Source organism: Arvicanthis niloticus, chromosome 21, assembly GCF_011762505.2.
Source record: "Arvicanthis niloticus isolate mArvNil1 chromosome 21, mArvNil1.pat.X, whole genome shotgun sequence".
NCBI classification, from domain to species: Eukaryota; Metazoa; Chordata; class Mammalia; order Rodentia; family Muridae; genus Arvicanthis; species Arvicanthis niloticus.
In genome coordinates this window covers 27,680,382-27,697,585 of record NC_047678.1, presented here as the reverse complement: position 1 = coordinate 27,697,585, position 17,204 = coordinate 27,680,382, and the positions used below count along the sequence as shown (strand labels likewise).

The 17,204-nt window shown below is 52.0% G+C and overlaps 1 protein-coding gene across 8 annotated transcripts in view; it reads right to left on the bottom strand.

Annotated features, from left to right (window-relative positions):
* The window catches only part of Cacna2d2 (calcium voltage-gated channel auxiliary subunit alpha2delta 2), a 132,054-nt gene that overhangs the window by 16,948 nt on the left and 97,902 nt on the right, over positions 1-17,204 (bottom strand). For all 8 annotated transcript variants that reach the window (XM_076918112.1, XM_076918113.1, XM_076918114.1 and 5 more), the window contains exons 4-8: positions 15,849-15,908; positions 6,926-6,970; positions 3,672-3,813; positions 778-909; positions 577-634 (exon numbers count right to left, since the gene is read on the bottom strand). In XM_076918112.1, the coding sequence (XP_076774227.1) occupies positions 577-634; positions 778-909; positions 3,672-3,813; positions 6,926-6,970; positions 15,849-15,908 (437 nt within the window). The remainder of the gene's footprint in view (positions 1-576; positions 635-777; positions 910-3,671; positions 3,814-6,925; positions 6,971-15,848; positions 15,909-17,204) is intronic.

The following is a 17,204-nucleotide window of genomic DNA, read 5'->3' as shown; positions in this document are numbered from 1 at the left end:
GGGTTGGAATGGGTCTGGGCACTGGGGAGACCATGCTTAATAAAAAAGACAGTTTTTTCCTTGTGGTGTAAGTGATCTGGCTCCCTCATTAAGTAAACAAAAGGTGGGGGGGGGCAGGTGATCCACAGGGGCAGAAGGCTTCAGTGGATTGTGTCCTCTGTCTTAGAGAGACCCCAGAGAGTCTAGCTGTGTATGAATGGGGACGGGGAGATCATGGAGTAGTGAGAGAGGCAGAGCAGAGGGTCGGGGTGTCTCGGGATCAAATGAGTAGGTGGAGCCGGCCGACCTGACAGGGGCTCTAGCTACCCTTGGAAGCACCCTCACAGGTCTGATCTCTCAGTTCTGAGTGGGTGTGGGGGGACTGGGTAGTGGACGGTATGCGTGGGGGCAGAGGCAGCTGGGCGGCTTGCCTGGGTGATGGGATCCATTTTCCAGTGGCAGCGATGTGTGAAATGAAAATTGGATAGAGCTGGCTGCGCCCTGCTCGGAGGTCTGGATATTGGGAGGGAGGGGAGCAGGCACAAGAGACGGGGAGCTGAGGGGGTATCTCTCCTCGACCCTTCCTCGCTCACTCACCAGGGTCGTCTTCTGACATCGTATAGGTCAATCTTCTTGGGGGCTCTCCATGGTGTGGCTATGGAAAGAGGGTGAAAGGCCTGGAGGAAGGGTCTGACCGGAGCAGACGGGAGTTACGGGGATTGGCTTGCTTCACTGTGCCTCATGCATCTCAGGATGGAGCAAGGGTGCTGGATGGGCCAGGGAGACAGTGGTGCCTACCTGGGTAATAGCGGGTGACTCCCGTGGCACTGCCGAAGACTTGCCACAACAATGTAGGGTCTTGCCTTCGGTTCTCAATGAAGACATTCTCCAGGGCCTCTGTCCAGTTAAGCTCATTGAGGATGACGGTAGCTGGGGGGCAGGGCAGAAAGCTGGGGTGGGGAGGTCGGGGTAGCCCCCGCTAAACCCATCTCCATGACCTTGATGCCCAAGCCTCATATCTCAATGGCCTCCCCTGCTCTCTGCCTGCCCAGGCTTTCTTTGATTTTCCAGTCTTTCACGTGGGGCCATACCAGCTCTCCCAGGAAGATTTTCTTGCTCTCCCTCCTCTAAATCATCAAAGGAATGTCTCAGCCTACCCCTCTGACCAGGCCTCAGTGAGCAAGCAGGGCTGATGTGGTTTGTGGCCTGTGGAGAAGGCCTGCCTGGGTGGCAGGGAACTGTGAGCTGGGCCCCCATCTGGCATGCTGCCTGGAGCCTGCAGCTGGTCCCCAGGGAGCTCACCCACTCAGCATGCACTCCAGGCCGCAGCCACAAGAAAGCAATTAAGGGCCCGCTGATGGGGCTGGAATTATTCAGCTATTAAGGTACCTGATAAGCTGGAAGCCACTCAGCTTCATGATTAATCAACTGGGGCCAGGATCAGGCAGGGGCAGAAGTGGGGGCTGTAGAGGGGAAGGGGTGGGGCCAGGATCCTAGTCTGACACAGACACATGTTCTTGCACACACATGTGCATGTACATTCAGCCTGTACCTTTGGTAGCTATTCCTGCTTCTAATCTCTGTGCTTCCAGCCAAACGTAGGAGCCCCAGCCCCCTACTCCCAAACCCACCTACCTTAGCAACACAATTGCTACCCTGGGCAAGAGGTGCACAGGGGCTCTCCTATGCTACCAGCAGTTACCCATCCTCCCTAACCCCTGTAGTTGTACGTGGGTGACCCCTCCTTTCTGCCAGGCCTACCCCTCTACACACACAGACCAAGGCTGATCTCTACCCTGTTGACCAACCTGGATGGCATTCTTGTCCCATGACTCAGGGTGCCCTGAAGTCTACCTGATGTGTGCGGGCCTATGTTTTTAATCTATACACTGTACCAGGCCACTGTACCCTCTGTGATTCCTATCAGAGATCTCAAGTGACAGCCAGAGAAGGTTCTCTCAGGCCTTTGATTCCCTGAGAACAGATGAGCTGGACCTGATAGCCTCTCAGGCTCTGCCAGTGCCCTGGGGGCCTGACCACCCTCGCCCACCCCCTGCCTTTCCTTTGTGTGCGGGCTCTGCTCTCTCTCTCTCTCTCTCTCTCTCTCTCTCTCTCTCTCTCTCTCTGCTATCTTGCTCCTTATGCTTGGCTTTCATCTCTCTCTGTCTCTGTGGTTCTCCTTAACTGACCACAATATGAACACGAAACCTATTTCTGCCATTGGCTCTGCCTATTGAACAGTGTGTTATGGTCCTGTTTCTGATTTAGAAGCCTAGTGAGTTGAACACTTTCTATTTTTCTTTTTAAGGAAAAATGAAGCGTGGCCCCCAAATGTTTCGTACAATACCATTTGTCCTTGAGTCTGCATGGCATGCCTGCCTATCCCTGGACCTCAGTCTTCCTGTCTGAGAAACTTGGAAGTCCCTCAGGCTGCCAGCAGAGGGGTGACTCTTGCTGCAGGTGGATTGTCCCTGCAGATATCTGTGACCACAAGGACATACCTGCATGACACATTGAAGCAATACCCCCCCACACGCACACACCCCTCACCCACACCACACCCATGCACGCACACTCTCAGATCACACTGAGTTGGGAAATGGGGACCATGCCCCCTCAGGCAGGCGATTACAGATTTAATTAAAAGTGACACAGTAAATAAAAAACATATAAAATGTAATTTGTGTGGGTAGCGAGGGGTGACTGGGGAGGGTGGTGTGGCTCCTGTTTTAATTAGCGTGCCTGACTGTGATAGTGCCTCTCGACTGGCTCAAGCAGGTGGTCTTCAGGAGGCCTGTTGGGGGGTGGTGGCTGACATTGAGGATGGCAGGGGCTTCCTGGAAGACCCTAGGATTCCCCCTTTTCCTGGAGCCTATACAGTAGCTCTGCACCTCTGCCCGGTTTCCCCAGCATCTCGTCACACCTGCCCCAGCTCCACCAAACCCAGCAGATTCTGAGGCTGTCCTATGTGAGGGAGGTGCTCACATGGTTATGTCAGAACCAGGGCCTTCAATCTACTGCTGCTGGAGGAACTTCCTAAGGAATCGGAGCAGTATATGGTGAAGATGCCCAGAGCCAAAAACCAGATGAGGGGCCCAGCAGTAGACTGAAGGTATGATGACTCGTTTCCCCACTGTGCAAAGCTGCCCCGCCCCTGGGACTTGGAATCTCAACCACATTTTCCTGGTCCCACTTCACCACACTCTTGACTATTTCAGGTTAGAAACCATTTCCCACACTTTCAGCTCTGTGCCATTGAGAGGAGTGGGTTAGTCAGGCCTGTGTCTGTTGTCTATGGCAGCTGTCTTGCTACCCTTAATCTCTGTGTCCACCTTATGCTGGCGTTTCCCAGCCCCTCCTAATAAAGTCAGAGAAGGCCAGGGTTGGCAAGAGGCTGTTCTGGGGTTATTCAGCCCAGCAGTGAGAAGCAAGGCATGTATGTATGCATGTATGTATGCATATATGTGTGGGATATGTGTACACACAGGCTTGGGACCATACCAGCAAAGAGGCTGTGTTTCAAGCTCTTCTGAGCGTGGAAGCCTGTATGTGGGTAGGTCAGAGAAATGAACGTGTATGACCTTGGGTGCAGGGGACTGGCTAGAGGTCGGTGGCATTAGCTTTCCGTCTCAGGGAAGTGGGCCCTGCCCAGATGTGGGTGGGAAGGGCTCGTCCCGCCCCCTTACACTTACAGCCTTTGTAGATGTCTGTGGGGATCTGCACAGCCGTGTATGAATAGTTGACTTTGTTCTTGAAGTTTGGGTCCTCGATGAAGTCCAGCCTTAAGGCACTGGTCTTGGATCCCCTCTCCATATCTTCACTCTCAGGGTCATCCTGCAGAAAGCACCCCCACCCGAGTCAGGGCTGGAAAATGGCGAGTGAGTTGGTTAGGCTTGCAGGTGAGGACAGGGAGGGCCAGAGTCCAGGAGACAGGGTCATCTTAAAGGCAGAGGTTATTGCCGGGACAAGAGACAGATGGAGAGACACGGGAGAACATGGGTACAGCATATGGACCCCTCACCAAGAAGGCTTTCCTGGGTGAATTTGCCTGCCTTTGTCCACTGCATCCACCATCCATTTGCCAAACCCCAGCTAAAACCAAAACCAAAATGATCCCATCTCTACATCCTTGAAAGGCAACTGTCAGTGAAGGAGGCAAACAGGAGAGCCAGGTAGGAGTGGGCTGCAGACTTCTGCTTCCAAGGACATGCCTTGTGCAATTGCAGCAAAGCCTTGGCAGCTTTGCACCCCCATCCTCCCCGCCGAGTCCCACTCTTCCCTTGTATACCTAAGGCTCCTTTGGTACCAGACAGTCCCAGCCCCATATGGGGAACCATCTCCCATAGCAGGGTAGAGAAGAATGGGGGCTAGCACAGAGACCAAGCGACCTACAGAAGGAGGGTCCACCATGCCTGCTAGCAGCAGGACTGTAAAAGCCCCCGTTGATTTTCTAAAACAAGCTGCAGCCGCCTGACAGGTGCCAATTACGGTATCTCTCGGCCAGGCAGGCTGGGCATGCGCTGTGCAACCCCACCCCACCCCCAGCCGCCTACTACCACGGGCTGGCAGGAGTGGAGCTGTGGCTACAGAGGCAATGCAGCAGCCCATGGGGGAACAGGCTCCAGTGCAGGTGTGCAAGCAAGGAAGGAAGCTGCTGGAGAAAGTACAGGGGAAGAAGAAAAAGCCAGACAGGGAGGCAAGGGAGACATGTGGAATGCCCCACACACTCTTACACCCTGTTTTCCCACCTCCACCCACAACCCTTTTGACTAAGCTCAACTCAGGCTCCATTCATTCTCTTCCCAATGGGTCTCTGGGATTGCTCCTCTGCTGCTCCATGATGCCCAGACATCTCCCTCCTAGTGTATTTCAACCTCTTGGTCACTGTCCAGGCCATCTCCACCAGGCCACATCCTAGGACACAGCTCTAAAGTGACCCGAGTCTATCCCCCATCGGTCTTCCAAGGGATAGTTTTGGGCAACAGAATTCAAACTGTCTATTGTCCTTCATGCCCTTCACTGGGCACACCCAGCTCCTGCCGGCTTTGGGAGGCTCCTGGAATACCCTTAGATGCTGGGTAAAGCCAGAGTAGGCAGCTGCTGAGCATATGGGCTGGAGTAGGGAACCAGTGGTCTGGGAGGCGTAAGAGGGAGAGGCGTGGGAGAAGAAAGCCCCCCCAAATGTCAGCGGCAGATGAAGGGCACTGAATAAAAATTTAATCTTCCAACTTTCCCAACTAATGTGACATTTGGATTCCATTCTGATAAGCCTTCAGCCCGAGAACTTTCTCCTTCTCTTCCCCCACCCCCACCTTCTGGCTGGCAATTTAAAAGTAAATGGTCTAGAAAGATCTCTAACTGTACCTCTGGCAAAGATTAAAACCAAACAAAACAAAACAACATAACACACCAAGCAGGGGACTTGGTGTGTGTGCGCGCGATGTTATTTATATCAGGCTTGGAGCTTCTGGCCTCACTGACCCTAGCCCAGGCCTGCCTAGAGCAATGCTTCCCTACTGGATAGTTCCAATACCCCTGCAGGGGCTGGGAGGCAGAGCGGTTGGAGCCAGGGTTGGGGTCCTGGATAGAGTTGGGGGCTGCTGGAAGCAGGGAGCAGTGTCTTGGTCAGGATTTGGGTACAAGGCTGTCCAGGGGGGCTCTCAGTGCTAGTCGAACCCAGGAGTTCAGTGCAGTGGGCAACTGTAGTCTCCTGGTTTATATTTAATGTACTGATTGCTAAAATTACAGCCCGCTGCCGAGGGGGGTAAGGAATTAGATTCAGGGTCTAATTAAAGGTTCGCTCTTCATTTGAATTTCAGATTCCAGCTTTAATTTTAGCAACTTCTCCGGGAGCCACAGAGCTCAGCCAAGGGGAAATGCACCTGCTTGAGCCCACCCCCTCCTTCTCGGGGCCCCCCCGCCCCCGCCCTCCCTAAGGCTTCCTAGGCTAACCTAGCACAGTGGCCTCCCGCACAGGTATTCTTTCCAGCCTTCCCACCTCCTGGTGTCACAGACTACCTCTGCTTAGGCCAGGAAAGCCTCCAGGCCTCCAGGCCAGAAAAGGAAATGCTGGACCTTGGGTTTTCTATATCCGCAAGCACAGATCAGTAACACTGCACCAACACTGTTTACAGTTAGGTTCAGCCGCTGCGCTTTGGAGTCAGACACTGGCAAGTTCACGGGACATAAGCTACCCCCAAGTGCTTAAACTCAAGGACACTGTTGGTGTTCTCTGTGGCTCTTTGTCACCCCATAGTCCTTCTTGCTTAGCCTTCTCATGATAGGGACCTCACCACCTTCCAAGCTAACCCAAGCAGACCTGGGGTCATGGGGTATGGAAACAGAATGGTTTAGGTCCAGTGTTGACAATTCTGGGAGATTACCATGGTTGAGCTGAGCCCCATCTGAAAACAGATGTTGGAACTGTGCTGCCTCTGTGTCCGAGGTCACCAAGTGAGGCAGGGGCAAGCAATGATGGTGAAGCCAGGCCTTAGGTCCTCTACACAGCTTGATGCTAAGTTCCCCAAATCACAGGGAAGGGAGCCTCTACTGTCCCAGGGCGGGGCTTAGATGTCACCATGTCTCACTCCCATGTATCCACCCCCAGGAGGCCCTGGGGACTATTCCCCTCTACTCCCATGGTGCTCAGAGAGCCCCTCAAACTGGCACTGAACTGCCTTGATATCCAACACTTTACCACCCTGCCCAGAGAGGGAGATATGGCTTGCTCCACATTGTGATGAAGACACAGCCCTGGAGGGCCAAGGACCTCTAGGGAGTTGTGGGTAATGAGAGGCTGACCAAGTACAACGCAGAATGGCTGAGTTCAGAAAGATAAGCATGGATCCGTAAACACCCACTATACAGCTGAGACTGTTGTGGCCCAGAAGGCCAGGCATGGCTATGGCTGCTCCCTGTCCTCTACAGCAAAGGTGGGGACACTTACCAGTTCGGCGTCAGCCTTGGCGTCATAGTACGTGATGTCTTCCTCCTGGTGACGAGAGAAAAGCTTGAGTGCTCGTAGCTCAGGGGCTCCCAAGATACAACCTAGACTCTGAGGTCCCCAAGCCCTAGAACAGCTCTTTGGATTCCTCTAAGACTGATTCTCTACCCAAAGCCACCCCCCAGGGAAAGTGGGGTGAGTCAGTGCTGCTGGTACCCTTCCCCCACCGCCCCAAGGCCTACTAGCCTCAGGTCCTTCCCACTCTCTGGAAGGATGTTGCGCTCCAGGTTCCCCTGACACAGAGTACCAGGGCCTTGCCCTGCATGCCAGTTGAGGGCAGGGTCAGAGACAGCCTGGCTGAGACAGGAGCAGGGAGTGAGGAAGATAGGAAATCAGGGCAGAGCCTGGGCGACAGCGAAATAATGACTTCACACTGCATCTTCCAATTTCTTCTATTAAAAAGCCTACTCATTACGAGCATGTACTTATTAATTATCTGTGATTTGTTGTGAAATGCAAAGGGGTTTACACAACAGGAGCGGGAATAAACAAAGCTGGGCCCGTATGCCTGCCTGTGGCCCTCACTCACATGTGCCTGCCTGCCTGTCCTGGCCGGTGCCTGCCAGCCTGCCGCCTGGGTTCTTGGCCATCTGCACGTCTAATCACCCGTCGCCCCGGGGACCCGTAACACAAACGGGCTAATTTCATGTTTAATGATCTTTAATCAGAACCGAGTGCGGCTGATAGAGGCCGCCAGAAGGTGAGCCTAGTGTCAGCAAGTGTCACCCGCCCAGAAGGGGCCGTCCCACTTTGCCCTGGTGGGCTCTAGGGCCAGGGCCACTGTCCAAGTCACTCCCCAGGTGCTCCTCAGCCGTTTTTATACTACAAGATCCTTCAGTGTGTTGCCTCAGGGTTTCCTTACACAGCTGGGGCTTTTCTTTGTGGCCTGATCTGTTCCCTAGGACCTGCCTGCAAAGCAGCCTACATAGAGCTAACATTCATTCCATGAGGGGTGGAAGTCACATATGTTACCCTGCCCAACCAAGGCTTAGCTAGAGCATACTGTGTGACATTAGGGTTGCGCTACACTCTCTCTGGGCTTCCCTATGCCTCCAGGGGAGGGTTTGGCCAGATGCTAGGTCTGTGACCAACGATTTTAGTTGGTCAGTATTTGAGAATGTTTAAGGTGACAGTCTCTGGCTGTCTTTTTCAGGGGTTCTGGGGTTACAGACAGGCTGTTGGATGGACACAGTGACTTAACCCAACCATTCTGGATCAGTGACTGAATGCCTGGCACAATGCTGATATCTCAAGAGGTGTCTACTATGTGTGGCATTTCTGGTGACTCAAATGTACAGAGACAGGAGGGCAGGGACAAAGAAGAAGGCTTTGTACCCAGGATTTGACCTGCCCTCCCAATTCATCTCCAAGCCTCATCCAGACTTGCCACCCACCCACCCACCCATCTAGGAAGACAGGCCTGGGTAGGGGGCTGGGGCAGAGCCCAGGCTCCAGGGGGCTCAGCTTTTCCCTATGCCTGGCTCACACAGAAGCACGTAATGAAAGCTGACATTACATCAAACACAATAAGGAGTTTCGGTTGATGAAGATCATTCCTGAACACACAAACCCATTAAACTGAGGGGAAAAAAATATCAATTCAACACACTCGCAGGCGAAAAGAAAATGTGATTTGTTATCTAAAAGGGGGGTTATAAACACGGCTCTGATGCTCTTTCCCGCCGTAATGAAAACAGGCGGGCGCAGTGGGAGGACTGCAGATTACGACCTGGGGCTTCACTTGCCAACTTTTGAGGCAAAGCTTCTGCAAAGACAGGAAAGGGTGTGGGTGGGGGGGTGGCCATTCTCAGGCTGTGAAAGGGGGTCCATCTGTACCCTAGTCATCCTTGGGGTGCCTTGATGCTCACTTGGCCCATCTTTTCAGCAGTTCCAACAATTCTGTTTATTTTTTTTTTCCTGCTGTTTCACAGTCTCAGTGGAAGATACAATGTTGGCAGCATAAAAGCTAAAGTGAAATAGCATCCAGGATTGTCAGGTTCCTGTAGACTATGGGTGGGGCCCAGGTATCTGCAGTCTTTCTGTCCCTTGCTTTGGCAAGGTCACATGTGAAAACACACAGTACACACAGCTGTGATTTCTATTTGTGATGTGATGTGGAGCTGAGAGTGGCAGGTTGAACCATCACAGTGTGTGTGTGTGTGGGGGGGGGGGCAGGTCTTGGGGAAGGAAGGCTTGCATCTGCTTTTACCTGAGCAGCACCAGAGTGTTGGCTTTCATGACTCATGTCCTGAATTAAACAAGGAGGTAGATTATATAGTGAGTGAGCACAGGGGCTACCTGAAGAAGGGTCTGTGATTCAAGTTTTGATCAGCACCTATCAGGGAGTAAATACAGGCTGAGGAAGCTAGGCGTGGTGGCCCTGCACTTGGGAGGCAGAGGCAGGTGGCTGTCTGTGAATTTGAGGCCATCCTGGTCTACATAATGAGTTCTGTGATAGCCAGAGTTACATAGTGAGACCCTGTCTCAAGATAAAATAAAAACGAAGCCATAAAACCGAAGGCACCAGCCAGATAGAGTTGCCCCAGTAGGCCCATGATGATTTTTCAGGATCCACCCCCATGTTCTTGATAAGGCAAGGTAGGATCACGCAGCCTCAATGAGCTTTGCATCCCGATGTCCATTACCCACCATAAAATTTAGAATCAGAAAGAGGACAGAGGACATCAGAGCTGGAGGCCAACCCCACAGCCCACACAAAGGTCTGAGTATGGAAAGGACCCTTGGATGATATGGTAGAGGTGATATCAGTGTTGAAAGCATGTCCTGAAGACTTTATCTGTTCCCTCCTTTAGGGTTTTTTTTTTTTTTTTTTTTTTTTCCTCAAGCTTGGCATAAGGTGGATAAATTGCCTCCCTAACTCCCACACATGACCCCCACCAGGAACCTGCAAACGTAAGTGGCTGGTGAGGAGTAGGGCTCAAATGTATGAGAGTGCATGGCAGAGCCTGAGAGGACATGAAACATGTTTGAAGCTGTGGGGCAGGAGGGTGAGGAAGAGTCTGGGATGTGTGGGATGGGGGCCTGCCATCTAGATTTGGTGTTTTGCAAGGCAGCTGCCAAGGCTGCCCAGACATGACTGTCACCTGCCCACCAGCCCCCTGTGCAGAGCCCAGGCAGCCACCCAACCACCCCGGTGAGGTCGGGTGGCCTTCCTTCCAGGACTTACTGCCAGCTCAGCTCGACCAAAACAAATTTTTTTCCTGAGAGCCGTCTGTTGCTGGCTTGACAGAGACAGGTGGTGAGCTCTATGGCTGGGTTGGACCCTCGGGCCAGGGGGGCCACCTGTCTTGTCCAGCTGGCTCTTCAGGCCTCAGTCCTGGCTTCACAGGTCTCCCTCTAAATTCTGTAGCTAGGGTTACCTCCCCTATCAGACAGGAAGGGCCACTACCTCCACCAGACTCCAAGGCCTCCTATTGTAGGTTGAGACCGAGGGTTTGTCTTCTCCCCCCTCTTTTCCCAACCCATGTCCTGGCCCAGATCCTCCCTGGTGGCGGGTTAGGTGGCAAACAATGTTGGCTCAGTGTGATGTTGGCACCGGGCATAGTCCAGCAGGTGGCCCATCTTCATCTACTGCTAAGTGTTATGGGTACCAGACCACCTGCTGCCCGTCTGTGTAGAGCCATGGGAGGTACTGTCTGTAAATCAGGGCCATGGTCTCTCTAGTATTCCCAAGTCTAAGCTGTGGCTACTGGTTCCTTGACCCCCACTAGGATCAAATGAGTATGATCATGGCCTAGAATTAGAGAGTGTTTTATTCCCCACCTGCCATTCATTGGCCCCTTGATGGTATCTCAGCTCTGATCCTAAGGATTTAAGGATTCCCTAAGTCCCTGCCTAGTGTCGTAGGTATGTATGTGTGTGTGTGTATACAAGTATACCCCAATTATCTGTTCCCTGCTCTGTATTGTCCACACTGGGTGATCCACGCCTTACTAACTATGCAGTGAATTCCTGTCTAGTTCCACAGAGACCAGAACTCTGTGCCCACAACTTCTGGATAACATGTCCTCCATTCAGAAGTAAGAAGACCATTCCTGGTCACTTTGCCACCAGAACACTGGACTGGGCCTAAGGTCAGGTGATAGATGGTACCGACACAGGTTTGGCTGCCCCGAATCTGAAGGAATCATGAGTGAGGCAGACAAACGGGACACTTGCCTAGGTATGTCTATGATAAAAAGGTCCACAAGAAGGCGCTGTGAGCAGTGGGGGAAACAGCCCTCAGGTGGGGCCCCCGAAAAGGGAACCCTGGGCTTTGCCTTATGAATTAGGGGACAAGAATGTTCCTGGGAGAAGGCTGGGCCTGGGAAAGGACCTGAGCTTGAGCTGAGATTGCAACATGGGTTGGCTGTCTCTCCTGAGTGTGGAGGCCGAATGTGAGTCCTTGTTGTTCTTCTCAAGGTCACTGGATTTCAGGGTGGGTTTTATGCTTGCAAGGGACAAACCACATCTTTTCCCCAGCCACGGCTGCTGCATGGCCTGTCATGAACAGCTCTGTTGGTCAGCTCTGCCAGCTCTCCCTAGCAGTGCTGGCTGGCAGGTGGGCTAATGGGCCACCATTAGCAGTAATGCCTTTCAGCCTGGCAGTCACAGCAGCAGCGAATCTTCATGGGAGCAGCAGTGACCTTGCAGTCTGGAAGAAACAGGTGACCACAGGCCCTACACCTGGGGATCCCAGGCATGCGCACCGATGGACTGATCAGCACAGGAAAGAGGACACTGGGCAAACGAAGCCCTGTTCTCTCTGTGGCCAGTGCAGCCTATGGTCACAACCACATCTGTAGCAGCTCAGGTTAAGCAGGACAGTGGTTAGCCAGAACCCATTTCTGCTTCAGCCCAGGGCAGTTACAAGCAAGGCAGGCACGGGAAGAGATGTTCCATAAATCCCTGGCTTGGGACCCATGCAAGCCTGGTGAACACCACCTGGAGGCCATGCTAAGCTGATAGGTAGCACCAAAATCAGCCAGCCAATGGGGAAAAGGGAGCCCCTGCTTGTATCCCGCAAAACTGTGATCCAGTGATATAGAAGTGGGTCCTTGAGCAGTATCTCTCAGTGCCCTTGCATCCCTCTAAGCTCTAGCACTCTTTCAATCATCCCTAGTGCTCCTCCCCGCTTCCTCCGGCCCAGAATAAGTGGGACTGTTGAGATCCATGGACCAGGGGCCTGGGATGACAGCACTGGGAAACACAGGTTGGTTGGTTTTTTTGTTTTTTTGTTTGTTTGTTTTGTTTTTTAACTTTTAAAATGTATTATTTATTTATTTTTTATTTATTTTAGAACCTGGATGAGGAACAGCTGTGGTGGCCTCTTTGTATCCCTCTCTGGGGCTTGGACTGGGAGAGAAGGAAAACCAAATGGAGGGCGGGGTCTGGGTTTATTTCTCAACTCCTGCCTGGTTTAACAGGCCTGCTCATGGGAGAAAACAAGATGATGGTCAGAGGAAAAAATGAGGAAACTGGGGAGAAGCTGAGAGGACAGAGCGAATGACGGGCTAAGAAGAGATCATAGCTGGGGGTGAGCATGCGAGGGGGGGTGAAGGGGATTCCAGGCGGAGATCAGGAGAAACCAAGGCCCAGGGACAGGAAGGAGCCTTGGGACAGGCCTCGGGGTGGTGGAGCATGAGAGGAGGAGCTGAGAGACAAGGCCACGGAAGGATGCAGGAGTGGGCAGATGGGTGGCCTGAGTGTATGAGGAATGCAGAGCTGTGAAGTGGGATAGTCTGGGTGTGACAGCATGGTCTGAGTATCAAGGAAGAACCCCTATCTACCTATCAACTTGTCTGTCTACCTACCTACCTGTCTACCTGTCTATCTGTCTGTCTGTCTATATACCTACCTGCCTATCTACCTTTCCCTCTCTTTTTTGTTTTTGTTCTTTGAAACAGGGTTTCTCTGTGTAGCACTGGATGTCTTGGAACTCACTCTGTAGACCAGGCTGGACTTGAACTCAGAGATCTGCCTGCTTCTGCCTCCCCAGTGCTGGGATTAAAGGTGTGCACCACCCCTACCTGGCATCTTCTTTCTTTCAAGATTTATTTATTTATTTACTATGTGCAAATAAGCATTCTGTCTGCTGGGCGGTGGTGGTGCACGCCTTTAATCCCAGCACTTGGGAGGCAGAGGCAGGTGGATTTCTGAGTTCGAGGCCAGCCTAGTCTACAGAGTGAGTTCCAGGACAGCCAGGGCTATACAGAGAAACCTTGTCTGGGGGGGTGGGGTGGGGTGGGGGAAGCATTCTGTCTGCATGTATGCCTGCAGGCTGAAGGGGGCACCAGATTCCACTGTGAGCCACTGTGTGGTTGCTGAGAATTGAACTCAGGACCTCTGGAAGAGCAGCCAGTGCTCTTAACCTCTGAGCCATCTCTCTAACCCCCGTCTCTTTTTAATTTTTAATTTCAAATGTATGAGTGTTTTGCTTGCATGTATGCCTATATACCACATGCATGCCCGAGGCCCATAGAGGCCAGAAGACGGCACTGGCTCTTCTAGAACTGGAGTTACAGACAGTTGTTGGCTGCCGTGTTCTGAGAATTGAACCTAGATCCTCTGGAAGAGTAACCAGAGCTCTATTAGAGTGCATGCGCACGTGTGCATGTGTGTTTATGTGTATTTATTTGTGTTTGCACTTGTATGTTTCTGTGTTTGTGTGTGTGTAGTACTCCTGCTCTGAGGCAGGTTTAGAGGCCAGAGGACATCCGTGTGGAGTCAGCTCTCCCTTCCTACTTTAATGTGGGCTCTTGGTATCACAGAGGTTTTACCCATGGAGGCATCTCTCTACCCACCCATTGCCATTTTTGAGACAAGGGTCTCATGTAGCCCAGGCTGGCCTTGAACTTGCTATGTAGCTGAGGCTGGCTCGTTATCCTCCTGCTTCCATTTCCTGAGAGCTGTCACTACAGGCTTCCACAATTATGGCTGAGGAGGGACAGGACTGTGATGGAGTTGGGTAAGAAAACGGTTTCTCCTGGTCCTGGGGAGTCCAGCTGGTTTAGGGGGTGGGAGTCAGTAACTCTTTTATTTGTTCATTGAAAATATCATCTTGAGCTAGGGGTACAGCTCATTCATAAAGGGTTTGTCCAGCATGCTCAAGATGCTGGTTTCTGTGAAACAGTGAAATAGAGAAGGAAAGAGAAACGAATTAGCTGTTGTTCCCAATGCCATGCACCCAACCTGTAGTGAAAGAAGCTACAATGAAGGCAAGGCAAAGAGAGGGGAGGGCAGTCTAGGGAGACAGAGCAGGAGGAGCAGGTTTAGGGGCTGGGCCATGGATATGAATACTTGGGAACTGATAGCAGCTGTAAATCTTTATTGCCAATGGGTGATCTCAGCAAGTAGGTGTCACTACCCCACCGGCTTTCTGGAGCACATGGGTCTAGACTAGCTTGGTTTAGAGCCAGAAGGAGGCAAGGTACATCTCACCTCCATCCTACATATTAGTCCCTAGATCCTGGGGCAGCTCTTGGTGCCTCCCTCTGCCTCTCCTCCAGCAAGGAGACTATTGGGAACCACGGCCCAGACCCATGGAGCCTGTTCATTGGTCTGGTTACTGAGGGCACCATGGCCCCTGGTTCCAGGGCTTCCCTGAGTCTGGAAACAGCCTTGTGTTAGTCTACCACTAGCCCAGCAGGAGGGGTCAGGAGTGTACAGCTCCAGCCAGGAATTGGCTGGTATGGCTGCTCTGTTTTGCCCGGCCCTCTGGGCCCTATACCCTGTCCCCTGCACTTGACTCTAAGGTATTTGAGCCTTCAGAATTTTCATTGCTAAAGGAAAGGCTTTGTGACTTTGGCAAGCCAGTCCCTGGGGCCCAGCTAGAGGACATCCTAGGAAGACAGACTGATGTTCACAGTCAGGGAGGACACAGACAATGCTCTGTCTCAGCGCCTCTCTTAGGCAGGACATTCATATCTCAGATGAGTCCTGGTGTCAAGAGGCACCTATGACCCTGGGGCTCTCTAAGGCTCATGGTATCTTCTTGGGAAATGGTCATTTTAGCAAAGCCTTTACTCATCAGCCACCCCAAGACTACTCTGAGCTTATATCTGCATTGCATTCTCCAACACTGAGGGAGAGCAGGATTTTTTTACTGAGGGCTGGACAATAAATTCTGTACTCCATCAGTGCCTCCAGAGTGTGCAGCACACACTGCTTCCTCTGCACGCCATCCTAGCTGAGCTGTCATGCCTTGGGTGCTTGGAGGGTGGGAATGTGGTTCTTTTTTTTTTTTTTTTTTAAATTATATTTGCTTGTTTGTTTGCTGTGTGTGTCTATATGTACATATGCCATAGTTCATGTATGGAGGTCAGAGGGTGGTTGTGGATAGCCCAGGTCTTGTATTTTGATGTTAATTCCACTTTCCAGGGAGGGGCTGCAGAGGAGGAGTGAATCAGTACACAGGTGACTTCTTGTGAACTTTCTGCCCACCTTAATTTGTAAAATAAAGGCTAGAGCCAGTGATTGGACAGAGAAGGGAAGGTGGAGGGAAAAGGTTTGGGGGAGGGGAGAGAGAGAGGAAGACTATGGAAGAGGAAAAGGTGGAAGGACTATGGAGGAGAAGTACATGGCCTGGAAAAACCAAAAGTTATAAGAATCTCATAACTGGGGAATAGAGTAGTGCAATGGTAAATCTGCCCATCTGGGTGTGCGGTTTGTACTCATACTTATTAAGTTGTGTTTTCTTTGAGCAGTTTTATTTGGGTTGGAGATTTACCACAACTGAGGGCCACATGTGGGAGTCAGTCCTCTCCTCCTACCAAGTAGGTCCTGGATCTTGATGTTACTAGGCTAGAAGCAAGCCCCTTTATCCACTGAGCCATCTTGCTGGTCCAACATACGCTGTGGCCCTTACCTTGATGTTGTCCTGCCACCGGTGGGCTTTCTGGAAATTCTCTGCAGCATCAGCCAGTCTCTAAGGGACAAAGCACATGGAAGTCAGAGGCTGAGGCAGGCTGCTTGCCCCCATGTCCACCCCAAATCCTTCTCCATGCCCCATCTTCCCCAGGACCAGTCCGACACAGGACCTCCCTCTTCCTCATGTCATCAGAGCCTCAAAAATCCTAGATAGTACTCAGCTTGTAGGAGGGACACCTCTCCTGGGTCCCCACAGGAGACAGGAGGGCTGCCTGATTGACAGTCTAAGAGGCTTTTCCACAGGACCCCCAGCATTGACCTTGCAGGCCTTCCAGAAGGTGGCATAGACATCCCTCTTGGTCAAGCTCCAGGGCCACCCTCTACCCTCTGTAAGCTACTGGCATCCTTCCCAGGGAGTGTGAAGCCTACAAGTTATTGTCTCATCATGCAACTGTGCCTTGACCACGCTCAGCAGGACGTGTCTACAGTCCACTTCCATTCATTCAGTCTCACTGTCCTCTCCCAGGCTTTCCATAACGCTCCCAGACCTCCACCCACAGGAGCCTTTCCTAACCTTTAATGGTACTTTCAGTGGCCTTTGACAATGAATTCCAGTCCTGAGGGCAGAGTACCCCTGAAAGCATAGCTCTGTGCTTGTCCATACCACACCTGTCACTAAGCAAGCTCAGTGCCAGATTCTTCAGAGATGTAGGCATGTGACAGACCCAGCAGCCTGCTTCTTACAGTGGGGAGAGGTAATGTAATATATATAACCAGGGAGCAACACCAGGGCAGGAGTAGCTGAGGCTCAGTACTGTTGGTATTAGGAACATCACAAAGGCTTATGGTGAAGGCCCTTGGACACCCTCTGGGCTTAAACCTGAAACTCCCATAGATTCTATGCTTCAAGAAGGGCTGAGGTTCCAAGGATGAAACCTTCTTGAAGAACAGAATTCAGTGATGTCTTGAGAACTGCAGTGTGAGGTGGTTTGTATATGCTCAGCCCAGAGAATGGCACTACTTGAAGGTGTAGCCCTATTGCAGTAGGTGTGTCACTGTGGGCGTGGTCCTCATCCTAGCTACCTGGAAGCCAGTATTCTGCTAGCAGCCTTCAGATGAAGATGTAGAACTCTCAACTCCTCCTGCACCATGCCTGCCTGGATGCTGCCATGTTCCCACCTTGATGATAATGGACTAGACCCCTGAACCTGTAAGCCAGCCCAGATTAAATGTTATCCTTATAAAAGTTGCCTTGGGCCGGGCGGTGGTGGTGCACGCCTTTAATCCCAGCACTTGGGAGGCAGAGGCAGGAGGATTTCTGAGTTCGAGGCCAGCCTGGTCTACAGAGTTCCAG